General features: G+C 37.1%; 1 protein-coding gene across 1 annotated transcript; it reads right to left on the reverse strand.

Annotated features, from left to right (window-relative positions):
• Positions 1–56: 56 nt before the first annotated feature.
• Positions 57–14,760, reverse strand: loxa (lysyl oxidase a). Its single transcript, XM_046862100.1, has 7 exons — positions 13,965–14,760; positions 12,371–12,479; positions 10,883–11,020; positions 4,025–4,181; positions 3,453–3,548; positions 2,662–2,777; positions 57–599 (listed from the first exon to the last, which is right to left on the reverse strand). The coding sequence occupies exons 1-7, from the start codon at positions 14,539–14,541 to the stop codon at positions 593–595; spliced, it is 1,200 nt and encodes a 399-aa protein (XP_046718056.1). The 5' UTR covers positions 14,542–14,760; the 3' UTR covers positions 57–592.
• Positions 14,761–17,888: the final 3,128 nt, after the last annotated feature.

The raw sequence follows: 17,888 nt of genomic DNA on the forward strand, positions 1-17,888 counted from the left end.
CTCACACCTGTAATTTCCTGTTGAAACTAACTATTCAAATAAAAGTTTCAGCCTGATTCAAAGAAAGAAAAGTGATTTATTCAAGTCGTTTTTTCCTGTAATAAATGTCTTGCAGTAATATGAGCTTTTTTTGTCAAATAAGTTCTCAGAATAAACAAATATAGTGGACAGTCCTGGACATCCGCGAAGAGCTGACTGTTGTCTGGCGTGGAACAGACTCAGCCTTTAATCTATTTCACTGTATAGCTGAGTTACACTTGGTCTTGATGGTAAGTAAACTGCACAGCCATTCAATCTTCAGCTGGAAGGTACTTTTATTTGTAAACATTTTATAATCTATATTAAAATATGTCTGTCGTCTTACGTGACATCTCAATTCATAAAAAAAAAAATAACCAAAAGGGAAAAAAAACATTAAAGACAGAACTGCACCTAAGCTTCATCTTGTAATATGCGCTAAGTTTCAAAAGATTATTGAATCAGAAATATCGTATTCAAACTTAGTGTGGAAATCCACCGCTTTTCTTTATGGTGACTAACGTTATGGTCGCCTCGGTGAAGTCCCCATCTGTGAAGTCGCCCTGAACATGTTTTAATACCTGAAAGAGAGCAAATCACACATAGTGTCATATCTCGGAGACTTTCATTATAGTCCTTTTCTGATTTTCTTTTTTTCAACACAAAACTTCAACTTGAAAATGCTTCAAAATTAACAAAAATGTTTTAAAGGTTAAATGTAATATTTATTATAAATCCAAACAAATTCTGAATGACATCAATTATTTAATGATATGCATCATGCAAAAGAATATGTTGTTCTGAAATAAAATAAAAAAATGCTGATCAGCCATTACATTAAAACTAAATGACAAATTTAAATAAATAAATTACGTTTATTTATAAATAACGTTGGCTGTCCTATCAAAATTGCAGCTATTAAATGGTGGGATATGTATAAAGTATCAAGTGAACAGTCAATTTCTTAAAGTTTATGTGTTCGAAGAATGAAAAATGGGCAAGTGATTTAAGTGATTGAGCGACAAGACCAAATTGTGTCATTGAGGAAAAGGTCCCATCACAAAGTTAGAGGCACACAATTGTATAAAATGTCTTGGGATGCAGAAGCATAAAATTTTCCCTTCATTTAAACTAATAGACCCAAACCAGTTCCAGCATAACAATACCCATGTACACAGACATCTCCATGAATATATGTTTTACATAAGATCTCCTGCTATAAAGCTCTAAACTTAACCCCATTGAACACATTTGAATGAAATGGAATGCTAATTGCACCACATCTCCTTACCCTACATCAGATTTTGACTTTATGAATAAATGAGCCCAAATCAAAGACACAAAGACACTTCAAAATTAAGTGGAACATCTTCCCAGAAGACTGTAGGTTATTATAACAGCATATAGGGAGTAAATAAAGAATGAGGAATATATAAATATATAATGTAAAAGCTATAATATATAGATATAATCTATAATCTTTACTAAATAGTCTGATATCTATAAGAAAACAGCAGTAATCTATATACTGTAATATTCTACTGGATATAATTATTACAATACTTTGAAAAACATGGGATAATATATTTTTCTCGAAAGAATTGCATGTTTTTTTTGGAGCATTGGTATATGATTAGCTGCTCTAATCTGAAACTCTGGAAAGTATCTGAATGCGTGGCATTGCAGCTGACGCACCTTCCCTGACGTCAAAGACATTAACAGATATATCAATGACTTGCTCTGTAGTCCAGGAAATGAAATCAGCATTAACACATCTTAGAATTTTGTTGAATTTTTCATTTGTACAAATTTGACTAATTAAACATTTCATGGAATAAATCAGATGCACAAAAACACAAACCTGTGCAAATACTAAAATTACAACCTCGGTGTTAGGTTACTTGTTCACCCAAGCAAAAGAGTTGGACGATATAAAAATGTATATCATAATCTCTAGACATATTTGACTGTAGGTTACACAATACTGAATGGATATAGGCTTGTATATACATAATAATTGTTGTTTTTAAAATAAAAACTATAATGTCTTTAAACTGGAACTGAACCACCTACCTACCCTACCTAGCTAGCTAGCTAGCAGTTTTCTGCTAGTTAGCTAGCTAGATCTGCAGTTTTGGGGATGCTCAGACCCAGATGTCTAGTCATCACATTTTGGTACTTGTGAAACTCGCTCAAATCCTTACACTTGCCCATTTTTCCCTGCTTCTAACACGTACATTTTGAGGACAAATGTTCACTCGCTGCTTAATATATTCCACCCACTAACAGGTGCCATGATGGAGACTTTCTCAGTGTTATTTGCTTTTAATGTTATGCCTGATAGGTGTATACAGTATAAATTATAACTTCAGCTGCTGTAAATCTGAGTTTGTCATTGCTATTTCCAGGCTAGAAATATATTTAATTGTACAGGTTATATCTCATGATAATCACAATACTGACCCCATCATACGTATAAATAACTCCTACCTGATTCCTCACTAATGATTTAAATGTATTACCAATTAATTCCAAACTGGTATTTAAGAGTATAGTGCATCCCTGAACTGTTAGAACTGTCTGTGATATACTTTACAACCCTGAAAACCTAATACAAGGGTCTAAAATTAAGACGACACTTACTGTGACAACTGGCACCCTGAAGCATAGACGTAGTTGCCGGTGTAGCGCAGGTCACAGCGCACAACGTTGTTGCTGTAGTCGGACTCTTGAACCTGATAACTTGGGTTAACGCTGATCTGAAAAACAAACCAAAACATTTAGTACTAAAAACGATGGTTATGGTGTATTGTTTGAATTGTACATGTTAATACAGAGGGCCATAAACATATTACCAAACTCAAACAAACACACAGCAGATTAATGACATCACCACACCAGACGTGGAAACAAAACAGCACATGAAAATTAGATGCCTGATGATTACTGTTAAAAGGAAATCATTTCTATTAATTTTCATTGATTCATGTGGTAAGATATTCTGCCACATTTGCTTGCCACTAACATGATCAAATGATGGGGAGCCACCGGGTAACCAGGTAACTGTTTTTGTGCTTTGAGATTGTCACACATCCTGTCCAATCAGCAACAAGTATTTGAAGCACAATAACAAGTTTTTAGGTGAGTGTGTGTGTGTGTGTGTGTGTGTGTGTGTGTGTGTGTGTAATGCAGAGGTAAGGCATATGTATGTATGTGTATGCATGCAAGTAGTATATATATATATATATATATATATATATATATATATATATATATATAGATAGATAGATAGATAGATAGATAGATAGATAGATAGATAGATAGATAGATAGATAGATAGATAGATAGAAATGTATTATATACACACACACACACACACACACACACACACACACACACACACACACACCAGGTGTCTTGTTCATGTCACACACCTTGAGGATGTAATTCCCAGGTTTCACGTCTGTAATGTCGATCCACTGACAGTCGATGTCGGCGTTGTAAGTGTCATAACATCCTGGGCTCAGACCCTGCAGCAATAAACACACACACAAACACTATTAGCATGCACTTGTCCTTATTTACATGTTGCATTGAGTTGCGTTGACCAGAGATCGACCATGATCTTGCATGCCCCTTAGCAAATGTGCTTTTGCACCTCTTGTGCTGATAAGATCAACCGTTACCAACGAGAAGTATATTCCATATATGCAATTTGCCAATAATTTTCTTGATGAAGTTTTTACCCATCTATATTTGCATTTAACGTTGGGAAAAATCTGTGAAACAAGTTTGTTCCCGTTATCGTTGGCATCTTAAACATTAATTCCCTCATAAGCCTTAATTTTACTTTTTTTTTCTCTACTGAAGGTAATAATAATAATAATAATAAAAAAAAAAGCTTATCGTGTTACAAACTAAATTTCAACATAAGTTCACTCATGTTGACTCCTGCTTAATTTAGCATGAATTAACAACAGGAGCAGCCAAGGTGGAGCTGCGTCACCTGTGTGTGTGCAGTGCATGCAAAGCGTCTGTAGTAGCCGTAATCGCAGGACGTGTCCTCCAGGCAAAAGCTGGCCTTGTGTCCCTCGGCCACACGGGATTGAGAGCTGGCGTCAAGCAGGTCATAATGGCTGAATTCGTCCATGCTGTGATAGTGCCTGTGGATACAAATATGACTCAGTCAACACCTCAGTATGTGAAAAACTGATTATATAGAAATTGTACAAATTATTATATTGATTGTACATCAATATTTTAATGATGTGCTTTTTAAACATCTGATTCCACATTTAGACTCCTTTTGCTGTAATAATAACCACCACTCTTCTGGGAAGATGACCCACTAGATAGTAAGTGTGATTTTGGAGGATTGTGCTCATTCAACCAAAAGGGAATTAATACAATCTGGTACTGATGTAGGTGAGATGAGGAGGCCTGGGGTGCCATCAGCATTCACATTCATCCCAAAGGTGTTCATTGAGGGGTGGGGACAGAGCTCTATAGCAGGGCACTCAGGAAATATACCATTCCATCCCATATCTTCAAAGATATATTGCTTTGTGCACATATGTATTGTCATGGTGGAACAGGTTTGGGTCTCCTAGTTCAAGTGAAAGGAAAATGCTACCACATCCAAAGATACAGTAGTTTGCCTCCAACTCTGTGGTCACAGTACAGGAATAAAGTACATTATTTATATATTTATATAATAACATAATTTATACATTAATAAAATAGATGGTAATCTGCTAATCACCAAATCAAGTACCAAAAAAAGACGTAGTGATGATTCAATGTCTAACACAGGAGTCTTTATTCTTATCCCAAAGAACCATGTGGCTGTGGGCTTTCATTCCGACCAATCAGGAGTCACTCCTGATTCCAGTGGTTTAATCAGTTTGTCTTAGTCTCCAATCCAACCATCCAGTGTGCTTCTGGGTTGACTGGAATAAAAGCCTGCAACCACACCGGTCATCTGGGGACAAAATTGAAGATCCTGGTGTAAGCAGGAGCATCGTAAATGTAAAAGAAATTGACTGAGTTTAAATGAGAAGCTCTTGAAGATCCTGAGAGCAGGTGAGAACATGAATTGATAGAATCCGGTAATTTTCCAAAATAAAACATTGTTTAGAATCAGAAAATAAATAAAACAGAAATAATGTAAGTTATGTATTCTTTCTGTGCGGCCCGGGGCCAATTGGGGACCACTGGTTTAAATAATGTGTAATGTGTGGTAGTCTACATACGTACGTAGAGTATGCAAAAACACAGTCAACACACAATCTTTATATTCCTTTCTGCCATTTGTGTAACAACCCTCTGTTTTATTGTACAATCATTCGCTTATCTGCCACCATTTTCTTCAAATGCTCAGGTTCTTTCCAATGACATAAAAAAACGGTGGCAGAGCCCATCCATCTCTCTTTCTTTATTAAAGTGACGTGATTCAGTTATGGCCTTTTTATGACCTTCTGTCCTGGGCACCACTTAAAATCTTGACTATTGACACATTTATTTCTTTTAAAATTAAGGACACATAATAATGAAAAAGATTCAGATGTGAAATGCACCATAAGGGCAACTCAGAAGAAAGTTGAAGCCGTTTAGAAGGTTGTAGCCAAGCTTGAACAAGACCCTCCTCTCTCATCTGCACATTTGTATCCTGTCTCCACTGTAAGCTGCTTCGCATAAAAAATGCATCAGTGCAGCAATTAAATGTAAATGTAAACCGGGAGCTCTGCGGTCAGGCTCCTCTTTGCTTATTCTACTTGAATGACACGATGTTAACTAAAGATTCCTGAAATTTTTTCTCCAAATAAAACGCTGAAAATGAGGTTGAGGGTCCCTTCGGGGAGAAAGGCATAGGGATATGTAGGGGTCAGTGCTAGCGCACAGATCTTCACACTGAAGGCATTTTTCGGTTCGAACATGTGGAAAAAATCAAAGTATACATTGCTGTAAAAATAGCTTTCTTTCATTTTGAAAAATTGCTCAAGCTGTACATTCTTAAAACACTGACAGAACTGTAGGTATTCTAAACAATTGCAATATTCCTTTATACCTCTAATGGCATTTTTTTGTATTTTTCCAAGAACCAAGAGTTAAAGTAAATATTAGAAAGGAAAACTATTTCAGGCACATTTAACGCAAAAATATGTTTGGTTAGTAGTTTTGCATTGTAGCTAACAGTTCTTTAAATACCTGCTCAGCAATTTCACATTAAATCAAGGATTTTTGTGCAAAGACAAACTCTATTATCTTTAGGGTGCTTTTTAACTTTTAACCTTTGCCATTATTACATGTTTCTATCACATATTACAAATTGGTAAATTCACACAAAGCATCAGTGAGCAAAATGCACCTGCTCTTAAGTTTTTGCACTTGCTCTTAACTTCTGGGGAGGTGGTCAAGGGTAATAAATGTGTCAGAAGTACATATGGTCAGGACTTGAGGTGGCTCACATGCTAAAGGTCATGGCCAGGCCACAGTTTGGACCATAAATAAATCACATAACACCTTCAAAAATAAGAGACCATAAAAATGTGAAAAAAAGCTGGGAGTTACACAGGTTGCAGAAGATGGTATGTAAGGATTGTGCTTTGACTGTGTTTTGGGTGCTGCCATGGAACTGCCTGGCTTCATTTCTGACAAATACAGTCTCTCTACTTTGGCTATGTCTACACTAATCTGGATAAATCTCCGTCCACACTTTTAATCGTTTTCCAAAAGTTGCTCATCCACACTGAAACATCTGAAAACAACAAAACATAAAATGTGTCATCGTTTAAAAAAAAACAACTTTACACTGTGGTGCGAAAACTGCATTTTCAAATTTATCCACTTTGGAGAGAAAACTTTTTGTTTTCAAAAAGCTACATTTTCATCAACACGGTGTGGACAAAAACTGGAACCAAAAATAAGCATTTGTAAAAAAAAAGAAAGAAAAAAAAAAGAAAATTTTTAAGTTGTCTAAAATGGTTGCCCGATACACATTGACGCTATGTTTATGTTTATTTCTAACAGTATCTGCAACTGTATCCTAAATGAGACTAACAATTCTGTATGCCTTTCGGAACTAAAACAGACCTGAGACTTAAATAAGAGAAGAACAAACACAGTTCAGAGCAAACACATTTTACTGCGATGCTAAATGGCCCGTATGTGTCTGGCTGTTGTATTAAATGGAGCTCAGCCATATGTACCCCATACATGGTGGTGAAACCGAGATGACATCAGTACAAAACTATTCTCTAGAAGCCATTAAAGTGCCTGGAATGGCTGAGTATGCAGAGCAGATCTCCACGCTGTTTTCCTTTAGACAAGACCACATTTTTATTCGACTCCCAGCAGCACCATCCAAATCCAACCAGAGTGAGATGAGCTTATGCAGACGCTAACCCAATAACATTTTTATCATTTTGTTATACAAATTTACAGCTTGTTATTTTTTTTACTCTGACTACAAAATGTCTGTTGTATTTAATCTGCACCTTACTCCGATTTACGGATATGACCATGAAGCGAGTTGAAATAAATTCACCCAAGTGGACACAAAATCCAGGTAGATTGATTCCCTGTTTCTCTTAATTCTGACTACCAGATGAATAAAGGCAGCCTCATAGCATGATGCTGCCACCACCATGCTTCAACATACTGTAGCTATTGTGCTTTGGGATGATCAACAATCTCATCAGATCATATATTTTGTATGTATATTTTGCCAAAAGCTAGGCCCTATTTTTCCAGCTTGCTGATGCTCATTATCACTGCATTCCAATGCGCATTTAACAAGGACAATAGCGTCGGCAGTCACATCAAAAAAATCCAGTCAATTCAATTTTACAGATTAAGATTTATTTAAAAATAAACACTGTCACAAAGCAGCTTTACTGATGTCCACATATAAATTAAAATTGAACGTATTAAATATCATTATTTATTAATATGAATGATTCCTAATGAGCAAACCAGATGTAACAGTAATAAAGTAAAACTCACTGAGGTGGCACAAGGAAGAATCTTTGAGAGGAATCAGACTAAAAAATTAACCCCTTCATCATTTCTATGCTACAAATGTACTGTACAAAGACAGAATCCCACAGAAAAAGAGGATCTTAATTTCTTAATTTCTTTTTCTGTCTCATCCATTTTTTGACAAATGTATGATAATTACTTCATGTTTGAATGGGATTGGTTCATTCTAAACAGTGTCACATGGCCTATTTTAAATTATGCAACAGTGCTGTATAATATTGTACATTTAAATTTTTTTGCTTGCATTTTTAAGATGGAAAACTATCTGACATAATTGAACTTGATTTTCTTTTTTCACATCACGAAAGAAGGGTATATATTCTGTAACTATTTCCAGAGAACAACAGCAGGAGCCTCTGAGGAAAAAACCTCACCTGCTCAGATCTGCTTTTACTGCACTCTTTGAATTTTTTTTTATATACAAATATTTCTGCCAAATGTTCTTCCTTCACAAACTGGGCTGTCTAGCAGCTGTAACAATACAGCTTCTCTCAAAGGAGCATTAAAGTGTCAGTCTATTCTAGGCCAAGTAAATAACTAAATATTATAAGTAAAGAGGTTTTGTCCTGATCTTCTCTCAGCCTCTATATATGATCTGAATGGGACTTTGTAATGTTAAATTGAATTGGGAATTATCACAATGAGGGAGGATCTAAAAGCTGCTCAAAGTATTGGAAAGAGTTTGCTTGAGAATATTCAGAAAGCTCTGAAAAAAAAGCTCTATAAAGTCTGACTTTATATCATATCATTATGGCAACATGGAGCTATTGCTATTTAACGTGAGCCTATGTGAAACATCATTTTTTTCCACGGCTTTGGAGACCACAAAATTCTACAGACAACTATTTATAACTACTGTATCACACAAACAAAAAAAACTTACATTCAGGCAACCATTTTAATATATCTTCCCAAGGGACAATACTATAAAAATTTAACTTGGATACATTTTAGTCAATGTGCAGCTTGTACAGCAGTATAAATTTACTTTGCTTTAAAAATTCAGCTATTATTGTCTTAATAACTGGCAACAAAGGTGAGTACACCCTAAGTAAACTTGTCAAAACTATGTCCAAAGTGTCAAGATTTTCTATGAGCACCACTGTTATCTATTACTGCCTTAATCCTTCTGGACATGGAATTCACCAGAGCTGTACAGGTTGTTGGATCCTCTTTCCCTCCTCCATTATGAAATCAGGGAGCTGCTGGATGTTAGACACATGGTGCTTCTCCACCTTCCGCTTGAGCCCCACAGGTGCTCAATAGGGTTCAGGTATGGAGACATACTTGGCCACTTGATCATCTTCACCATGAGCTTCCTCAGCAAAGCAGTTGTCATGTTGGTGGTGTGTTTGGGTCGTTATTATGTTGGAAAACTGCCGTTCGGTCCATATTTTTCTCAGTAAACAGCAGCTCCCCAGAACCAGGAGCACTTATGTAGCCCCAGACCATGATGCTACCACCACCATGCTTAACTGTAGGCAAGACACACTTTGTATTCACCAGGGTGCCGCCACACATGCTGGACACCATCTGAGCCAAATAAGTTCATCTTAGTCTCATTAGACAAAACATGGTTCCAGTAATTCATGTTCTTGAACAGATTGTCCTCAGCAGACAGTTTGTTTTCTTTCTTGTGAGCCAGATTTAGAAGAGGCTCTTGAGGCACCAAATTTTAACTGCTCTAATACAAGATACACAACTTCGTGTGGTCCTGTCAAGCAAACACAACCATGAACATGAATAGGACATGTGGCTTTGCATGTTTAGGTGACATACACCTGCTATCACTTACAGTTTACTCCAGCTTGTTGCCAGTTATTTTGACAATAAAGGCTGTATGCTGAGTTATTTTCAGAGGACAGAAAATCTGTACTGCTATAAAAGCTGCACACTGACTACTTTGAAATATATAAGTTTTATTTCTATAGTATTGTCCCTTGAGAAGATATACTAAAATGGTTGCTGAAATGTTAGGGGTTTACTCACTGTATGATAGAGAATAGATCTACAAATGAGAGATGTGTCAGTTGTAGGCACTTTGCCCAGAGCACACATGCATCTGGCACTTTTCTGGCCACAAACTTCAGGATCGGGAACCTGATTTGCTTTTTGCACTTAGTTACTTACAGGTAAATAAAATCTGATTGACACTTTTCATAGTCAGGTTTGATAAAATGAGAAATATTGGCTTTTTGCCAATAAAACAAACATAACTCAAACATAAACGTATCAATTTTCCTGTGAAACGAGGCTGTTTTTGGCCACTTTTGCTGATAAGACATATTAGAAGCTCTAGGGAAAAGCCAAAAGTCTGGTTCAAGAGACTAAATGATAACCCTGCATTACTTGCACACGGCTATAATAATAACTATGACAAACATGTAGCTTTTATCTATGAGCTAGTCTCAGAGTGCCAGACTTAATTAAGTGTTGTTTGAGGTCCATTAAGAGCTGAGAAACAGATTCAGGTGTATTTAGCAACTACAGGAGGATCACCATCGAGATCAGTGTGATGTGTAATTTAGTGTAATATTCTATCTATGAAATTGGCTGGAACTTCTCTAATTATAACTGATCACCGGTTGTTTCATGCACAATATAAAACACAGTTTTTAGTTCTATAGAGTGAGGTATGTTCACAAAGGACACACAGTAAATTATTTCTATTATAAGTTTTTTTCATGAGGTCATCTAGGTTCCAGAAAATTACAATTATCAGTCATAAAAGTGACTTTGGAACAGTGCCAGAAAAAACAGACGAGTAATCACAACTAAATACATACACACAGTTCTTCTGAGAAACAGGCAGAGAGAAACTTACTGATGGCAGCTGTGCCACTCCCAGGAATAGCGTGGCCGGCTCGGCAAGAAGTCGGACGTGCCCTGGTTCTTGACACGCTGTGGGAACCGCAGCAGCATCCGGGTATCGTAATCTCTCACGCTTGACCTGTACGCTGAGCTGCTCGTCACAAACAGGACACCAAACACCGTGCATCAGACATCACTCAAGTTCTCAGAGACTTCATACTAGAGACTTACACGTCCCGCTCCTGCATGCTCCAGCAAAAACATATATAATTTTCTCCCATAGACATGAACAAGGAACTTATCAGAATGTAGAACATCAACTGAAACGATATCTTATTAAAACAAAGGCTAAGGTTTTGTTGTGTTGTATGTTCCTTTCTTTAATAATGAAGTAATATCTGTAGCACTCAGAGATTCTCCTCTGTCTTGCTCTTCAGACATTGGGCCTCGGTGTGCTCTAGTAGTCTACCGAACATTCCGACCCTGTCAGTTTTATTTCATAGTAGTTGCCATTGTTGCTTTTGTGCAGTAGATACAAAACAGTTCAGTTGTTTTTAGTAATTTATTCTTTTTTTAGATTTTAAAGACCATTTTGTGGAAGTCATGCGAAAGATTTTATTCTCCCGCAACCGCCACACAATCTTGAATCTTTCCTGCGCCGCAGGTCTCTACTTCAAACCACTCCTGGAAAGTGTCTTAATGCAGAGAAGTTGTGGGAAAACTAATACCGTTGCTATTTTATTTCTGTCTTTCTTTGAGATTAGACAGCTTCAGTATGCATCAGTGATGACTTGCACAGTCAGCTAATGGTTTTTTTCATGTCTTGGAGGGAAATTCTGCCCTGTCTATCGCAAGAGTTTACTTTTTCCTCCCTCTTTTCACAGAACTAGCTTGAATTTGTGAAGATGATGGTGATTCATCCAGAAAGCCGTTATCAGTCAGAATGTCAGTTTACTAATCTTTTAATTAGTTGCTTAATATACTTTCTAACGCATTTTTCCTCATAGAAACATTATACAAAGCTAAATATTACACTAGCAACAGTCAAACCAAGCACTATCATTTGCTAGCTAACTAGCTAACACTTTTGTGTTAATCATAAGGAACTCTCAGGTGTACCATTCACCAGAGATAAAATGAATTAGAAACACTGAGTGCTTAGCTGTTTATGTAGATAGCTAGTACAGGAAAGTCTTGGTATAAAGTAGAGGGTTTTTTTATTTTTTATCTTTAACATTTTACTTTTTTGACAAATAATTAGTGCTAATCTTTTAAAAACAATGAAATGAAATTAATGTTTTTACTCCAATATTATCTAGCTCACAGTACTGCATGAAGCTGACTTGACTTTATATTCTTGATTATGCTTCACTTGGTGTATTGAAGAATATAATGCAAGTCGAGACCCCTTATGTGATATGATACCGTTGTGACTATTTAATAGCTGTTTACAGGCAAACTCATTTCTCAAAGGTTTCATGTTAGTTTCTTTGTGCAATACCTGGCAAGGCAGTTTTCCTCTGCAGCACATCGGAGGTTGTACATAGGCACCCTTTGCGCATAGATGGAGGACTGAATGTAGTATGGATCTGGCACGAGGTCAGGCAAACCTGTGGAACACGTCAACATCTTATCCCAACAACAAGAGTTAGCGACACAATCTATTTGGTGACACAATCAATATTTTTTCTTCTCATCTTCTAATTTTCAGCCAATCAAACTATTTCTTGTCCTTGCACGGCTTTTTCAATCTACCACTGGTGTATCATTTACCGGCTATCCATGCATCACAAACATGGGCTAAACTGCAAAGCTAACAACAAGGAAGAAGGTAAACATTCCTGATCACCTGATCATCATCTATTCTCTGTAATTCTTTTATGTTAATATTATGTCCAATTACATTTAAACAGGTAGTTGTAAAGGCTACTTTTTACTTAAGTACGTGTCAGAGCCCAAACTTCTTTACATTAACTTGAGTAAAAAAGTGTAGTCAGAACTTCAACTTTAAAAACATGAGAATTTGTACTGCTACTAGAGTGAACAATGTGTGTACCTTTGTATTCTCTAAACATAAAAGCAAACATTGCTGTTAAATGCTACCTAATGCATTTGTATGCATGCTTTTGTGTATATAAATAAGAGACTGAATGTAATTGTTTGCAATGATTGAAATTTATTTAGTAGGAACTTCCTATTTGGGTCAAATCATGTCATTTAACTGGGTTTTTTTACACTGGAAAACTCAATGATATGTAAAATTACACTGGCCGATCTGCAAAAGCGGAAGAGGTGGGGCAGTTAGAACCGGGTGCAGTTTGAATTTTTCAAGATGGTCGATGCACAGAGCTCGAGGAACTAAATAAATTAGGGCCAAATATTCGTAATGTACAGTACTTCTGTACAAAGTATGCACTTTCACTCCCAATTCTGTGTACATACATACATACATACATACATACATACATAGTATGCTCCCATTGAAATTTATTTACATTATTTACAATAGATTTTATACTGCTACATTGCAAATGTTTTACACTTTGCAGACTAGTGAAAATGTAATTGTTAGTAGTGTTGTTACATTTCTGTACACATATAAATGGTCTTGTGCTTTGCCAATGAATTTTTCATTCAGCCCAGTATAGTGATGATCAGATAAATTATAGTCCAATCAGAATGTTATCCAGTCCTTTGGTCTCCTCTCAGGAGTACTTAGAAATACCTTAAGGTAACTTTCCTTGGCACTTGTCACCTTAAGTTTATCTTTTTCCAACCGTTAGTGTGGATTTATATATAAAAAGGTGTAGTATTAGACTGGAAGTTAGGAGGGTGCTCTTATGGTATAAACACATTAAAGCCTTTTTAATTCACACTACATTCACTTGACCCTGTTAGATGATTACAGACTAAATCAAAAAGCTGACAAGATATGAGTATAAGATTACATTATAAGATGAGGTCTTATGGATAAGTGGTAGTTAACGGGGGAATGGGGCGGGAGTCTGTCTGTCTTTGTTATGTTATTTCTTTAGACTTTTGTATTCTTTCTTTATATATATAACAGAGTACACAGTACCAGAGAAAGTCCTTACCGTGCTGAAAGTAACTCGTTCCGTATCCGGGTCTCTGTCTCGGTCTCGGTCTTTCGTACGCGTCGTAGTAGTTGTAGTACGGGTTCTCCTGTTCGCTGTACTTGTACGGATTGTAAGGATCGTCTCCGACCATTCCATCCTCACGGGCCCTCTGAGGCGCCGGAGACGGAACGGGCCTCGGGGCCGCGCGCTCGGTGTCGTTCCGGCGACCGCGCGGCGCACCGGCGCGTATCAGGGGCAACAAGCGTGATGCGTGCGAGTGCGAAGGCTCGCTGTGTCTCGCATCGACGCTGCTGATCACGGTCAAGGGTCTGGCCGGAGGCTGCTGTCTGCGCTGCTCATCCTGCTGCTGCTGCTGCTGCTGCTGCTCTACATCTCGGTTTCCGCTTCTTCTTACCGGAGGCACGTACTGCGCGCCCTGACTCAGGATGCTGAAGAGTCTGCCGTCGTGCTGCCACTGGATGGTCCGCCTGAGTGGCGCTGCGTCCCGCTGGCACCGTGCGCCCTGGAGCACGCAGCTTAGTACACACAGGTGCGCGCACGCGTAAAACACCGCGTCGAGTCGCCGTGCGCGCATTTTGTCCAGGAGATTCCCGACTACAGACGCCAAATTATATTGGAAAAAAACCCCAGACCTGATGCCCGTTTATTTAAAATGGACCATCCAAAGGTTAAATAATATTCCCTATAACCTAATAAGTGAAAAATAAATAAAAAATCATAATGGGAAAATACAATTAGTGCAGCCTCCTATTGCTCTGCGCTTTACCAGACTGATGCGCAAAGTGAAAGCAGAAGGAGGAGTTGATTTTTTTCTTTGAATTTTTCCCCCTCTAAAAGTTTCTGATTACGTTCTTAGACAAGCCCCTGCAAATGTGAACGTGAGCTGCATGACCTAAAAAAAAAACACTATAGAAAAAAATCCCGGCGCAGAGCTATGAACTGAGCTACCTTTGTTCAGTTCAAGAATTACTCAATGTGGCATCATTTATGGTAGTGTGATGTACATTATAGGGGCAAAATTCTGTGAAAAGCTAGATGACCATCAAATTCTATAGTAAATGAGCTTGATTCCACTCTGAAACCAGGGGCATGAATATAGAAACCCCATCATTGCTGCTATAATGTTTTTATGAGAATCTTGGTGGGAATCTGTTCCCATTCAGATGTTGGGTGCCATCAACTAATATTTCATTTCAACGGTGTACAGTGGGATTAAAACCTGAGTTTTGTGCAGGACTTTAAAGTACCTTCACACCAAACATATCAAACTCTGTCTGTATGGAACTTGGTTTGTGCATGAAACAGGGTCATGCTGGAAAGTTGTTTAAAATGTCTTCATGTGCTATTGCATTAACATAAACTCTTCATTGAAACTAGCGTCCGAGTCCAAACCCTGAAAAACAGCCCCAGATCATCACCCTCCTCCACCAAAATTTGCTGTTGGCACTAAGCTTTCCAGTAGATAGTGCTCCCCTGGTATCCACTACACCCAGATTCATAAATCAGACTGCAAGGTAGTAAGGCATGATTCATAAGTCCACGTGGAGAACATGTGTCCACTGCTCCAGAATGCACTCCTTCACATATTCCAGCCGATTCTTGGCATCACGTGTAATGATCTTAGGCTTGTGCACAGCTGATCAGCCATGGAAACCCCATTCATGAAGCTCATGATACACAGCTTTGTTCTGATGTTGCTTACAGAGGCAGTTTGGAACTCAGAAATGAGTGATGAAATAGAAGATAAATGATTTTTATGTGCTATGCACTAGAGCAATCACTTTGTTAGTTTACATGGACGGTTGCTTCATGGCTGAGCTTTCTTGCTGCTTCATTCCCATTTCACACTAATAGCACTTACAGCTGACCGGGGCAGACCAAGCAGGGCGGAAATTTCACAAACTCATGTACAGTGCCTTGTTTGTTTGTTGCTTTGGAGATTAAGTTTGATTACATGCACCTGTTTGGAATAGATGAACCTCAAACACGTAAAGAACTGAATTGTGAAGAGAGGTGTTCACAAACCTTGGGTCAAATTCTGTAGATGTGATTGATCACATAACAATAATGATTTGTCCTTCAGTTTATTATAGCAAATTTGTGTACATTTACATGGAAATGTATGGCACTAGACAGACACTATTCAGAGTGACTTACAGAAGTGCATTGAAGTCTCTATTATTGATATGAGTTCATTAGGTCACAGACCACTCATACCATCAGTCAAAAAACTTTGAAGGGAATATAGTTAGAATAGCAAAGAGTTTTTTTTTTTTCACTGGAAAGTATTAATTTAAGTATTTCAGGAAGAGACTCTTTAGACTTCATTTGAAAACTGGTGACTTTGCTGTTTGGACTTGTAGGAGGACATGTAGTTAATGATACTCCAGTTCAAGATATAACTAAAATATCTTTCATGGTATTGAGCCGATCCAACATTTGCGAAAAAAAAAAAAAAGGAAAATGTGTGACTTTTTACTGAATTATAGATTGATAAACTGCGTAATCATAGTGCAAGCCATCACTTGGAAACATCCCCAGTTTCAGCCCACACACATCATTCCTGTAAACAAGCTAACCTCCAAACTAGCACTAAAGTAAACAAGCTAGCCTATAAACTAGCACTACATTAAACAAGGTAATCTTTAAACTAGCATCTAAATAAACAAAGCTAAACCTATAAATGATTATTACATTAAAGATTCTATCTGCCAGACTAGCATGTTTACCCAAATTACAGAAAACAAGCTATTATTAATAATTAATTACATTAAATTAGTTACTGTTGACATTTTTCACTTACTCCACAGGCAAGGCTAATTTAATTAAAGACAAAACAATATATCAGATCTTGTATGCATCAGTGATTACCATGAAATAAAAATTATTCTGGACATATGTGATCTGTTGTATAAAAAAACTGATTAAAATGATTTCACAGAAACAATAAATGATTCATACTTTTTAAAATAAACCTTCACTAGTTACATTATTAATCTATGCTCATAAATGATGTAAAGGGTACAAAGTGCGCACACAGCCAAAAAATAACCTCACATTAAAAAACAAACATTACATTTAATAAAAAATATTAAATGCTTTAAAGGCTTTAAGTTAATAGTTAGAACTCCGAACACAGTCTGATGGATGATTTGTAGTATGAAGGCTCAAAGGCTCTAATGTAGTGTTAAAAGGGTTAATGTTCAACCCGTTGTGGTATTTATGGTCAGTGATCCAAGATTGTAACATATTGTTGCTGCATGGATATAATTTTAACAGCTGGATGAACTCAAAAAAGAAAAAAAAAAAGCCAATCATGCAAACAGAAAGTTTCCTCGGTCTTCTTGCAATAGAGGCCACAAAATATATACAAAATCTTAATGAAAGCTGCATAATTTTTTCTGTCATGAACACAAACACCATTATTCTTTTTTCCCCTCACCATTCTCCAAATCCTTAAGAGTTCTTTTCCGCCCTGCTCCAGATGCATGTAAGGCTTTGTTTAAACTACAATACTGTTTATTTTGGAAGATGAAACATCTCCATAGTTACATTCATGACAGAAACATTGAAGTATAAGACATTATACTGAAATGCATCAGAACAGAAAATGAAGCAGAATATTATATAAGGAACTATATGGTTCTGAATAACCAAATGAAGGTCCTTCAAGAAGATTCCCAAAAAGGCTTGAAGACGATTGTCAACTGATTAGAGATTTTGGTTGGGTAGGACAACATTAAAAATTTCAGAATCAGAATCAGATTAATGGCCAAGTGTGTTGTGTGCTTATGCTAATGCTGGAAGATACTATGGATCCTTCATGGAACTTAAAGTCTATAGAGCACGTCAGTGGGAATAGATTCCAGCCCCAATAATTAACTGTGAACGCTAAATGAACTGCTGCCCCACAAATTTTAC

Source organism: Silurus meridionalis, chromosome 11 (assembly GCF_014805685.1).
Source record: "Silurus meridionalis isolate SWU-2019-XX chromosome 11, ASM1480568v1, whole genome shotgun sequence".
NCBI classification, from domain to species: domain Eukaryota; kingdom Metazoa; phylum Chordata; class Actinopteri; order Siluriformes; family Siluridae; genus Silurus; species Silurus meridionalis.